The 13,464-nt window shown below is 46.6% G+C and overlaps 1 protein-coding gene across 13 annotated transcripts in view; it reads left to right on the forward strand.

Moving 5' to 3' along the window:
- The window catches only part of CLEC16A (C-type lectin domain containing 16A), a 205,279-nt gene that overhangs the window by 47,808 nt on the left and 144,007 nt on the right, over positions 1–13,464 (forward strand). For 11 of the 13 annotated variants that reach the window (XM_023529618.1, XM_023529616.1, XM_023529620.1 and 8 more), the window contains one exon: positions 7,063–7,294. In XM_023529618.1, coding sequence (XP_023385386.1) covers positions 7,063–7,294 — 232 coding nt within the window. The remainder of the gene's footprint in view (positions 1–7,062; positions 7,295–13,464) is intronic. The other 2 variants (XM_023529617.1, XM_011358363.2) reach the window with 1 other exon arrangement.

Here is a 13,464-nt window from a genome sequence, read left to right on the forward strand (position 1 = left end):
GTTATTACCTGGAAAAGGTAACAAGAGAGTGTGCTACCTCTTGGCACCCCACAGCAGCTCTGGGGGTGGGGGGAGTGCTGATAAGAGGCCCTATTGATGCATGCGGAAACCGAGGCCCACAGAGGAGGAAGTAGTGAGCAGTGCAGCCAGGACTCACACCAAACTGAGTAGGACACCGAGCCCAGGCTCCGGCTGCTCCCGTGTCCCTGTGGATCCTACCCTGCCTTTGTGCTGTACACCCCACCAGTCCCCGTCCCTGAGGCTGGAGGGTGCGGAGAGTGGCCCTCCCCCCTTTGGAGAGGCTGAGTCTAGACCACTAACAAATCAGAAAGCCAGCAAACAGTAAGTTGCTGGGAGCTAGGGAGTCAAGTTTAAAACAGAGTGCGATTGTTTTTAAAAGTTAACCCTTCCCCTGCCATCTCTTCCATCCCAGTGAGCTGTTTGCCAGAAAGTCGAAGGCAAACAAATATTTCTAGAGTCACCCGTTTGTGGCCGGCAGTCTGCCAGGCATTTTTGCAGTCAGGATCTCATTTCGGCCCCACGGCAGCATGTGATGGATGCTGTGGACTCTGTTTTGCAGATGAGGAAACTGAGGCTCATTCGGTCAGGGTCACTCGGCCAGTAGGTGGGTATGAGGTCTGGCCTCACCCCTGCCCTTGTGTTGGGCCTGTTTCTGTGAGTCAGTATGGCTGCCTCCTTTCTTGGGGAAAACCTTTTTCATAGTTCTCAAATCCCTTCGCAGAGCTGTTTGAACAAAAGGATTCTAGTTGCTCTCTCGAAAGATGAGTGGGCTAGGCCCGGGAGACGCTGAAGGAAAGCTTTCTTAGCTTCGTTATTATGACTGCCTCTACAGATCCAGACAGAATTCTGGGGCCGTGTCATATGTCCTGTCCCTTTCTTGCCCCATTTAGCCACCAATCTCTTTTTTCTCCATTTCCTTCTCAACCAAGATTCTGCCTGGTGTCCCCACGTTCCTTGTCCTGGCCACTCTCCAGTCCCTTTCTTCTCCCTTCCCCACTACACCAATGAAACACACTCAACAGGTAGTGTAACTAGTAGGGCGCTTTGGCGAGGGCACCCCAGCGTCGCTTCCTAGGCCACAAGCATCATGGGCTCCTTCATGAGCAGCTGGCTGGAGAGGCCGCCCAGCTGGCCTGGCACCACCCCCTGACTTGCCATGTTTATGTTGCTGCCTGGGGAGCTGGCCAAGCACATTGTGTCCCGGGCACAGCTGCTGTCACCTTCTAAGCTCCCCTGACCCTTAGCCTGGCACAGTTCCCACTCCGTGCCACCGGTGTCCTCTTCCTCCTACTTGTCTCGTGGGGCACATGACAGGACATTGCCTGCTCCTGGCTGGACCGCGAGTGCTGTGAAGGTGTGGCCTTGGCTTCCTCGCTCTCAGCCCAGCACTTGGTGTCTCATCGGGGCTCAGGGAAGGACTGGGTCAGCCCCCTGTTGGCTGCACTGAACCCAATGGCTGCAGTGTCCTCGCTTGTATTTAGGGCACTGTGACAGTCTGACTTTACTGAAAATAAAGTCTAGGAAAAAATTTTTTTTTTTGAGAGATAATAAAGTGCATAAAAGTGGAGTATTTTAGGTGTACCATTTGATGGCTTTGTACACATGATTACGTTAATGTGTAATTCAGGTGAAGACAGAAAACATTTCAGGCATCCCATACAGATCTTTCTCAGTCCCTAACCAGCACCCACCCCACAAACCCCTCCCCCTAGCTAATCACCATTCTGACCTCCAGAGGTGCCTTTTTAAAGGTATTTTTTTTAAATTGTGGTGAAATACGTTTAACGAATAACATTTACGATGGATTAACGATTTTTAAGTACACAGTTCAGTGGCATTAGTACATTCTTTCAAAGTGGTCTTTACATTTAAATGGCACCAGTCGTACTTTCTTGGGTAAAACAACTGAATGATATAGAAGCAACTAGAGTAGAAAGTGAAAGTTGCCCCAACCTCAGTATCTTCCTCAGAAGGAACCACTGTTTTCAGTTTGTGTATCCTCCCAGACCTTGCTCGATGTACCATCATGCAAATATCTATCAGCACAGGAAAACGTGAGATATATGCACATGTTTTAAATGGATAGTTTTGGTTTTTAACTGTAAACAGAATCCTTGATTGGTTGATTAATTGATTGATTGATGGCAACTACCCTTTTCACGTGCAGTCTGTGTCTGGCCTTCTAAGGGGGGCGTGCCAGGCCTAGTAGAGGACGTTCTCTTTGACATTGTGGCATCGGCGATGCTGCGTCTTCTTCACTCAGACTCTGGCCTTATGTGTTTCTGTCCTTCCTCCTGACCCCTTGCTCCCGACCCCTTCTCATTGTCCTCGCAGAGTCTGCTCTCAGATCCCACAGCCCCTAAAAGGCCTTAGTTATTGTTGATCCCTGGGGAGTTACCGCGAGCATTCAACTTTTAAGCAAGGCCGAAAGTCTTAGGTTGGAGGAGTGACAGCTAGTGGAAGGTGTTGTTAACCAGCAGGCAGTGACAGACACATTAGGGAACAGTTAAGCCCTTGGGCCACCCCTGAAATCACATTGCTGGCCTTCAGCTGCCCCTGACCCCAGAAGCCAGCCTAAATGTCCAGCCAGAGCCCATGGCTCTCACCTTGCATCCCCGGCTTGGGTACCTGGTAGAACGTCTATGAATCAAGGAGGGCCCCAGATCTCCACGCTCCTGCGGCTCAGGCTCCAGGTCCCCGGGAGGTGAGCCCTCAGTCCATCCCCTCCTGCGGCATTCGGGAAACAGACCGTACTTGCAGAATACTTTTCTCTGGGGCACGTGTGGTTTGCTTTTTTTATGAGAAGGAAAACCCGAGCCTTCTGATTTTTGACTCTGCAGTGGGCTTCATGACTTCCGGTTGGTTTCGTCACACCTGCTCTCCCACTGTGTGACGACAGTCAGCTCCCGATGGTCAGGCAACGTGTTTCTTCTCTTCTTCCCTTTCCTTCTTTATTATTCTCTGCTTCATTTTGGATACAGTGGGACATAGCCAGCCCTGAATTCACTCAGCACCCCATCCCATCAAGGCCCTGCCTTCTGCAGGCACCTGGTTTAGTAAGATGGTTGGGGCTCTTCTCCTGGGGGCTTTGTATCTGGGACATCTGGGTTTGTCCAGTGTGACAAAGAGATTCCTGAGAGGCTTGCGGTCGGAAGGCTCTGAGCAGAACAGCAGGAATGATCTCGAATCTCTACCCACGTTTCCCAGCCAAGCCCTATCAGCTTCTCCATGTTAACTGTGAGATTTCGATGATGTCCGTATTAAGAAAAAAATTAGGTTTTTTAAATATGGAAGAAAAGAGAGAAAAGCAAGTCCATAGTTCCAATGTCCAAATGATCCTTGTTGAATTTTTTAAAATGTCAGTGTGCATACATGATTAGAAATTTCAAACCTAATGAGAAAATGTAGAAATGAAAAATTGTAATTATACTTGGTGGGTGTACACCCACCCAAAGATGAAATACCAATATGTTCTTATACAGCTTTCCAGGAAAAATTGTGGCAATACCATCATGTGGAGCCTTTGAAAAGCTTTACAGAAAAGGGACCCTACTGTGTTCCCTGTTCTTGCTTTTTTCATCCTGGTGCTGTTTCTGTATCAGTATCACTAGATTTAAAAAAAGACCTCAGTCTTTTTAACATCCGCGTGGATTCCCATTCTGTGGACAGACCATAATTAACTGCTCCCCTGTTGATGGACATCTAGGTTATTTCCAGCTGTTACTGGGTAGGTTGCATTTTAAAGGTTTGAAATTTCCCCAGCAAGCATGCTTTCCCTTCTTCCACTCCCGAGCACCTGATCACTGAGAAAAGCAGATCCCTTGGGAAAGTTTTTAAATTCATTTTCAGAGTTGATTTTGTTTTTTTTTTTTTAGTGTAGAAAGGAAAAGGAAGGTGACTGTCCTTCATACGTTGGCTGCTTACAGTATCGCCAGGTTCTGAAGGAACGTTATGTCTTTGATTTCATACAGCTCTAGTTCAGAGTTACTTGTCCTATGTGTTAGACGAGGAGCCTGAAGCTCAGAGAGGCTCCACAGCTCATGTGGCGTTCAGCTCGGGTTTGCACAGGTCCACCAGCCCTGGGCTTTGTGCACCGTTTCACTTCCCAAAGTTCTGTCAGTTCTGCACATCTGAGTCCACACAGAGCTCAGGGAGAGGTTTCTACAACCATCCTTGTGAATTTGCTCGGAACTTCTAACTGGGCGGTGTTTTGCTCTGCGATGGGTCTCAGTTTTCTGTTTCTGAAAGCTTTGATTGTGTAATGGCATGCCCTAACACTCACTGGGGTAAGTGGTGATTGGAGGAACAGTCACTTCATCTAGGAGCCCTAACTTTTGCAAGATGCGGTGGGGATCCAGGGCTGCGTTCCATCGCAGCATCCTGAGCGGGCTCTGATGGATGCTGTCTGTCAAGCAGTGCGCACTCGGAATGCTCCCATCTCGGCTCTTGGGGGTTGGCGTCTGTAATGCGCTCTCTGGGTTTCCTGGACACTAGAATTATATCTTAATTCATCTGTCATTTCTGTGGTTGAATAATTCTAAGTGGGTAAATAAAAATTAATGTTCAAATTTGGATGCTAATTTAGCTTTCAGTTAACGTTTTGTTTTGAGTGTTATTGAAATTAATTTGTGTTCCTTGAACACATTCCACTTATTGGCAAGGTAACGGTGGCCCCCCGGAATATAATTGGTGGTTGTTTGGGTAAATTCAGAAGATGGATAAATCATATCAAGATAATGGAAAAGTTTACTTTAAAACTTTCTCCTTCTTTAATGATAAAATGATGTCTGAACATCATCCAGACCTTGGAAAGAGAAAAACACTTCAGTCAGAATCCTGCCCCAAATAAATCAGTTTTCTTTTGTCTCTGTTTCTTTCTAATCTGTTTGCATGTAAATACTTTTTGGAGAGTACTAATTATAGAACTGAGTTTGAGCTCCTGGTGAAGCCCTGTTATTTTAGGAAGAGCTTGAGCTTCGGAATTGGGCAGGCTTCTATTAAAATTCTGACTCTGCTGCTCAGCAGCTGTGTGACATCCGGCAAGTCACCTAATACTCCTGAGTCTCCGTTTTCTCATCTGTAAAATGAGACTGATAATCCTTATATCTCCTGGTTGTTATAAGGACTGAAATACAGCCATGTTTACAACAGGCCTTCTTCATTTCTCTTAGAAGCCTTCTGACTTTTTAGGAAAAACTTCTTTCTTTGGGGCAAGCTTCCCTTGGCGATGAGCATTATCACTGATACTTAGTAGGCCCCCCTTCTAAGGAGAGCCAGCATTTGACTATATCCAGTTACCTTGCTTTTTCTGTTATATTATTTATTTTTATAATAGCAAGGTACACTGGTGTTCCATTTCTTGTACTATACAGTTTCATTCATTCATTCATTCATTCATTCATTTATATTATTATGGTGACATTGGTTAATGAAATCCAGTAAGTTTCAGGTATACAATTCAACAGTAAGCCATATATATTTTGCATTGTATTTTCACCGCCCATAGTTAGATTTCTGTCACCACATATTTGACCCCTTTACCCCATCTACCTCCCCCCTCCCTCTCCCCCCACGCTCTGGTAACAGCTAATCCATTGTCCACATCCACGAGTCTCTGTTTGTTTGTCACGTTTGTTGTTGCTTTTAGGTTTATATCCCACATATAAGTGATATCATGTGGTTTCCAACTTTTTCTGTCTGGTTTATTTCGCTTAGAATGATTATCTCGAGGTCCATCCATGTTGTCGCAAATGGCAGTATTTCATCCCTTCTTATGAAATACTTATAAGTAATATTCCATTGTATATATGTACCACAGCTTCTTTATCCAGTTTTCTATCGTAGGACACTTCGGTTGTTTACATGTCCTCGCCACTGTGAATAATGCTGCTATGAATATTGGTGTGCAAATATCTTTTCGGATATATGTTTTCAAGTCTTTGGGGGAAATACCCAGTAGAGGGATTGCTGGATCATATGGTAGATCAATTCTTAGTTTTTTGAGGAACCTCCATGCTGTTTTCCATAGTGGCTGTACCAATTTGCAGTCCCACCAGCAGTGTATGAGAGTTCCTTTTTCTCCACATCCTCACCAACACTTGTTATTACTTGTCCTGTTGATAACAGCCATTCTAACAGGTGTGAGATGGTATCTCATTGTGGTTTTGATTTGCATTTCCCTAATAGCTAGCGATGTTGAGCATCCTTTCATATGTTTGTTGGCCATTTGTATATTTTCTTGAGAGAAGTGTCTCTTCTGGTCCTCTGCCCATTTTTTAATTGGATTGTTTGTTGTTGTTGTTGTTGTTGTTGTTGTTATTGAGTTGTATGAGTTCTTCGTATATTTTGGATATTAGGCCCTTATCGGAGGCATTGCTTGCAAATATACTTTCCCATTTGTATGGTTGTCTCTTTACCTTGTCGATGTCTTCTTTTGCTGTTGCAGGAGCTTTTTAGTTTGTCGTAGTCCCATTCATAAAATGAATTTATCTAGGTTAGAATAACATCAGTGTGCTATAGTTAAGACATAAATTGTGCAGATGGTATGTGTTTTCGAATCCTAGCTCTTCCACCTCCTGGCTGTGTGACCTTGGGTGGATCATTTAGTGTCTGTGAGCTTCAGTTTCCTCAAGTGTAAAATGAGGATAATAACAGTACTATCTCACGGGGTCATAAAGTTTAAGTGAGATAATATAGTCAGGAGCCCTTAGAACAGCATCTAGCACATACAAAGTACCATAAAGTGTTAACCAGAAGTCTTTATCTTATGCAAATGACTTGCCTTTGGGAAGCAGGGAGCTGGTGTTGGTGAGGTAGGGAGTTTCTGACTTTGGATGGAGGGCAGGAAAAGGTAGCTGGAGCTGTAGTCTTGATTATTTAATAATGATGATGTTAATAATAATCATAATTGTAAGCCTAGGAGGTAGCATTTGTTGTTTCGGAAATGAATTTCTTGGGGGCAGAAGCTCTCGGGCAGTGTGATGGGATCCAGTGAGGTACCAAGGTTCAAATCCGTCTGTTGTCTTGGTTCAACTTTCCCAGGCCAAGCCCAGCATTCGGTGCTTCATTAAACCCACCGAGACGCTCGAGCGGTCCCTTGAGATGAACAAGCACAAAGGCAAGCGGCGGGTGCAAAAGAGACCCAACTACAAAAATGTTGGGGAGGAAGAAGACGAGGAGAAAGGGCCCGCTGAGGATGCCCAAGACGACGCCGAGAAGGCTAAAGGTACAGAGGGTGGTTCAAAAGGCATCAAGACGAGTGGGGAGAATGAAGGTGAGTGCGCTGCGAGCCAGGCTGTCATTTGTGTCTGGTCCCCTCTTGTGTGTCAGCCGGTGCTTCTCTTCATTCCCGACACCTGTGTACCTCACTCTATACAGCCCAGCCATTTGCAGGCAGATCTGGTACAAGGCCTGCCCTCACCGGATGGGTGACCTGGAGTAGGGTTCTTTACCCTTAACCCATGCCTCAGTTTCCCCATCCGTAAAAAGAGAGTAACAAGTAGTATTTACTTTATAATAAGAATTAAATGAGTCAAGACATGTAATATGCTCAGAACAGTACCTGGCCCATGTCATAAGTATTTGCTGCTACTGTTACTGCCATTATTATCATCATTGTCTTTATCATCATCGCTGTTCTTACTATTCCTGATAATTTGGGATTATGATTTTTGACAGAAGTCGTTATTTCCATTGCACTGCAGGAAGGAAGGGGGCCAATGTTTAATGAACTTAACTGCTTTTGATAAGATTGGGTTTTTTTGGAATCAAATAATCAACTATAATCCCCTAGGTTCTTATATTAAGATTCTTTAGAAGTCTAGTCTGTTTAGAGTGAGGTACACTTGTGTTTGGTGCCTGTGTGCTCAATAAGAATAGTTCAATCCTCTTTTTTGCCTTTGTCAGAAATGATTCTATTTTATGTTTCACCTCTCTCTCGTTTAGATGCTAAGACCTTCTCAGTCTGGGAGCATGGTCTGCTCTGGGATTAAGCAATCTTAAACCGTCCAGTTCCTCGTGTCATGGGCTGGGCAGACAGCCACACAGAAGGGGTCCTTGGCCACGGCCCCAGACACTCAGGGCGAAGGAGGTGATGGGGTGTAAGTGGGATGGGGGCTCTGCTTGCTGGGCATGAGCTCCCACCACACCTCCTGGGACAGACACTGGCTCTCCTCAGCTCCAGACTGTGATGTGCTGGGGTTGTGGGGAGCACTTCCTACAAGCCATCCTCCTGGGTCCTGGGCTCGCAGTGGCTGCTCTGAAGCCAGCTCTCCCTGCCCCATCAGCCTGGACTGTGTGAGTCCCTAGTCCCAGGCATCTGAAGCTGGGAAACAGAGCGCCTCAGTAAATCAGTGACTGGGAGCTCATTTATTTGGGAGAGTTAGCTGCAGTTGTGCTGTCCAAACCACTCCCACCCTGTCCCCTTCCAGCTGGCCTCTTTCTGATTCTTGGCGGTTCTCAGTGAATGTCACGAACATATTTTGATAAGTATCACCAAAGCATCTCTCTGGTGCCACCCAGCCCTCTTTTTGAGGCTGAGATCTCCAGTATACTTTTATTTCTGCCCCAAATGTGGGGTAAGCATTTTGGTTTAGGAATTCTCTTTTGACTCAGAAAACCTTCGCCAGCAAATATCACTTTGGTGGTGGTAGGAGGTGAAGGGCAAACATGAGGGAAGCCATACTTGTTTGCTCATTTGCATCGTTTGGATTTTTTTTTTTTTTTTTTTTTTAACTCGGGAGAAAATTGTCTGCTTAAACCCTAGGTTTAGCTGTCTTATAGCCACATGAGGGGGAAAACGACAATTTTACCCCATTTTGTACACTGTGTTCTTGTCAATTTTGTTTTGGAAAGATGCTACCTCTTTCATTCCAGTCCTTTTAAGGGCTGCTCTCTAACCAGTCCTGGGCTGTGACTAACCGTGGTGTGGACAGGACAGGCTTGGCCTTGAGCACACAACCAAATGAGTCAGCCAGGCGGCCCAGGCCTGTGCACAGGGGCTTCCGTGGCTTGGCCAGGCTGCCCTTCTAGCTCACTGCTGGGGTCGGAGTAAGGACTCCTGCACACCCAATCCACCTGCTCTGTGCCGGGGGCAAGGGGAGGGATGTTTACCAGCTTCCAGAAACCTGTTTTCCAGGCGGTCGCTTGGCCAGGTTGTGCCAGACAGGGCCCAGGAATTCCCCCAAGGCTTTGCTTGGACTGTTGGTGCCAACTTCGAAGCCCAGTTGAGCACAGCTCTCAGCGAGGCCCTCCGCATTTTGGTGCCTTATTATTTTCGAGAACTCGCATTAGTCTTCCCACCTAGTTCCCCATAAAAAAATACAACTTTCACAGGCCCGTCTAGCAAAGAGACACCTGACTGGGCAGTAGGAGTTGTATTCTGGGATTTTTCGAATCACATATTTGATCTCTTAGTTATTCCTATATTTGAAGGCGTGGCTGGTGGGTGTTCTCTCCTTAGACTGTTGTTAATTCCTGTGACTTGGAAGGGCGTCAGGCACATTTTCTCATTCAGTTTCAAGCTAGAGGACAGTGTAGATGGAGAGGTGCCTGGCAGACGGGAGACCTGACTTGCAGACTTGCACCCCTGTTTTGACGTCCAGGTTTACTGTGGGCCTCGGATGGTATCCTCAAGTCTGGGCCTCATTTTCCCTTCTGGAAATTATGAGTATAGAAAATATAATTCACGTGATGACCTTTTTTTTGTTTTTGTTTTTTTAATGAGGACATGTTAGGAGTCTTGAGTTTGCAAGATTTAGAAATTCAACTCAGATTGGCTTAAGCAAAAAGGGTGATTATTGTTCCTGTAACTGAGAGGCTTAGGCAGGGCTAAAGCCAGGTGCAGAGATGACTATCGACAATGCCAGGCTCGCCTCCTGCCAACTTACCACCCAGTGGAGAGGGAGCTGCCCCTTCCCTCTGGCTGCAGCTGAAGTCTGGAGGCCAATACTTGTCAATGCCAAAGGGCCTGGCTTGCCTATCGCTGGAGAGGCATGTTCTGCGCTGACTGGCCAGGCCTGGGTCACGTGTCTGCCCTGCAGTGACTCCCTCAGTAAAAAATGAGATGCATTCATCAGAAGAAAGGGGGCACAGATGCTGGGCCAGCAGAAACAGAAGATGCTAGCCTAGAAAGCCACACTATTTCTGTATACTCCCATCCTCTGAAGGCCATCTTCTCTCTTCCGGTTTGAGGTAGATAAATGGCTATTTTCTGCTCCAAATTAGTTCTTCTCTAGCAAGCATCTCGTTTTGTCTCTGGATCTAGGGGTTTGCTGACAGACTGGTTGTTAACAGACAGGCACAGGTGACTTTTCAGTAAAGAGAGGCTGACACCAGTTACCCACTGCCTACCCTGCCATCCCCATATTAGTGCCGAGCTCTTAAAAAGGCAGCCGAAAGCACAGGAGTAAAGAGGCATGTGGTTACAAGTCACAATTTTGCCATGACCTGATTTGAATGTGGCATTAACATGTTTTTTTCTACAAATGCGGCACCCAAAACTCACACCTCCTCCACATTTAAGCCCAGACGAGGAAGTCGTGTGAAATGAATGTGCAGCCCTGGACCTCCCCATTCCCATCCCTGATTTGCAAAGAAATTTGCTCTGCTTCAATGTGACGGGCAACTCATTCTGAAACCAAGAAAATCACAGGGCCCCTAAATTTTCAGAAATTGAATACTGAAGAGAAGACAAGGGGTGCCCTCGCCGTGCAGCCGGAGGAGCATTCACTGGATGTGCGTCCGTGTCCCAGCCTGCTCTTCGGTCTGAAAGGGCATTCATCTCTTTTGGATTCACTTAGAGCAGTAACTTAATAAACATGCCTGAGACAAGAGAATCAATCATCTGAACTTCTTGTTTGAAAAATAGGGTTTGGCTTCTGTATTTTGCCTGTGGAGAAAGTAGATATCAGTTTAGCGGCCTGACCTTCAAAGCCTGCTCTTGTCTTGGAATCCCTTGGAATCCCAGCAAGGGCATGGAGTGCAGGGGACAGCATTGACTTTGAACCTGCCAGGTCAGCTGGGAGTTTGCAGCCCCAGCTTTGCTTTTTTTTTTTTTTTTTTCCCCCTTGAAATCTCTTCTACTGACATGAAATGGAACCTGGCCTCATAGCTGACGCCTATTGTAAAGCCACAGTAGACCCCAGGCCCAGCAGAGCTCCCTGACTGGGGAAAGCCAGGGACTAGCCATGAGGAGGTTGGGGTCTGAATCCCAGACCTGCAGGTCTGCCCCTGAGCAGCTGTGTGACCCTGGGCAAGTAAGTCATCACCCTTTCTGTGCTTCTCCACCAATAGAGGGGGCTTCACAAGGCCCAGCCCTCAGGTTGTCAGAAATGAGAACATCGGTGCCTCAGCACTCAGCACGTGACACGTGGGCACTGAATAGGAACCCCAGCTGAGTTGGGGAGCAGGGTCAGGAGCTTGGAAGGGGAACTTGAGCTTGGCAGAGGGGACTTTGTGCCTGGGCACCTCGGCACATTTCTGTCGGGCCCATTTCCCTTTTAATTTCTATGAGGAATAGTGAGGTGGCTAGTGCTGTGTGTGCGCGTGTGTGTGTGTGTGTGTGTGTGTGTGTGTGTGTGTGTGTATGTGTGAGAGAGAGAGAGAGATAGTGGGGCAGATAGTGGATTGGTAGGCTGGGCCAGTGTGGTAGAGAGCTGTGGGAGTGCCAGCTTTTCAAATGGGCTCAGCTAGTATAATGAGAAGGACTAGAGGTCAGTTTAGACAAATCCTCTGAAAAGCAACTTCCCAGAAAAACATTCTGAGTTCAGTCTCATGCTATTCAGTAAAAGATAATAAAAACAAAGAAAGGGGCACCCTAAACACTCTGTACATACACACCCAGTTGTTGCCAGGTGCTATTGCCTCTTGAAATTCTGCTCCAAAGCCAGTAGCATGCGGTCCTCCTCTTGTTCCCTAGGCAACCAGCAAGGGCTTCTCTCTCCTGCTTCTCTTAACCTTCTTTTTAAGGCCTTCTTTTCTCCTCTTCCCCTCTGTTTATTGTCTGTCCTCTCCATGATTGCTGGAATGTAGAGCACAGGGGGCAACTGAGAAAATCCTGGAATTCGTGAGGTCAAAGACTGTCGGGAGGTCATGCCTGCCATTTCCCTGAAAAGCACTTTATTTACCAAATATTAATCAGATTAAAGCGTACATCATCCCAGACCAGTTGATGAATTATTGCTGTTATTTTAAAACATCAGAGTGTCAGAGTATTGGGGAAGCTCATAGATTTGGCCAGAGTCGTCGTATCGAGAGGCAGAAGTTGACGTCCTTGGGTCCTGAGGGCCCTCAGGCCTCTCCTGTACATTCACACCGTTGAGGAACCACTGTCAGAACCCTTCGCATATTCCCAAACTGAAACTGTCCCCATTAAACAGCTCCCATCGCCCCTCCCCCAAGCCCCTGGCAACCACCACTCACTCCACTTTCTGTCTCTGTGGATGCAAGTACTCAAGGCGCCTCATGTAATGGAATCATGCAAGACTTCTGCTCTTGTGACTGGCTTCTTTCACTGAGCATGATGTCCTCAGGGTTCATCCAGGTCATGGCAAGTGGCAGGATTTCCTTCCTTTTTAAGGCTGAACAATAGCCTCTTTTTTGGAGTATGCCATAGTTTGCTCATCCGTTCATTCGTCATCAATGGACACTTGAGTTGCTTCCATCTTTTGGCTGTCGTGAACAGTGCTTCTGCACACGTGAGTGTGTAAATCCTATTCCGCTCTGGAGGCTTTTGTAGAAACGAGAGAGGCTGAGGAAGGCCTGGGTAGGGCCTGCTGGAGCCTGAGGAGCTGGCAGTTTGGGGTCCTGCTCCCAGTGTCTCTAGACTCCGGTTGTATAATGGGGTCATACCACCCAAGAGACTGGGCTTCTGGAGCCTTCAAAATTGTGGACTATGATGCCTGGTACAGGACCTAATACCACACAGATGCTTATTTACAAAATGCAGCCAACGGGCGGTGCGGGAAGAGAAGGCCACAGCCGGGGGAGTGGAGGCCCACCACCTGAATCCCTCTGTGCCTCAGTGTCGCCTTCAGGAAAATGCAGAGGTTACACTAGGTCATCATCGCCCCAACCGTGGGATTTGGAGATTTTTTTTTAGGTTGGACAGAGCAGGCCTTAAAGACCGTGGTGAGAGGATTTTCAGTGAGTGCTCTGGGGAGCCTTGGATTTGGGGTGCCGCTCCATACTCCTCTCTCCCATGCCTGAACCTGCCTTTTTCAATGCACACAGTGGGCCTGGACACCTTTTGCTTCATTCATCATATATATTTTCACAGTCACTTTCTATTTATACTATTTTTATGTTTTATAGTTGTTATTTCAGATTAATAAAAAGTTGGAAAAATGAAAATAGTATGAAGAACACCCATTTATCCTTTATGCAGTTTCACTTTTTAACATATTGTACCTCATTTGCTTTCTTATTTACGTTTTCTCTCCCTAC

Source organism: Pteropus vampyrus, unplaced genomic scaffold (genome assembly GCF_000151845.1).
Source record: "Pteropus vampyrus isolate Shadow unplaced genomic scaffold, Pvam_2.0 Scaffold40, whole genome shotgun sequence".
Lineage (NCBI taxonomy): Eukaryota > Metazoa > Chordata > Mammalia > Chiroptera > Pteropodidae > Pteropus > Pteropus vampyrus.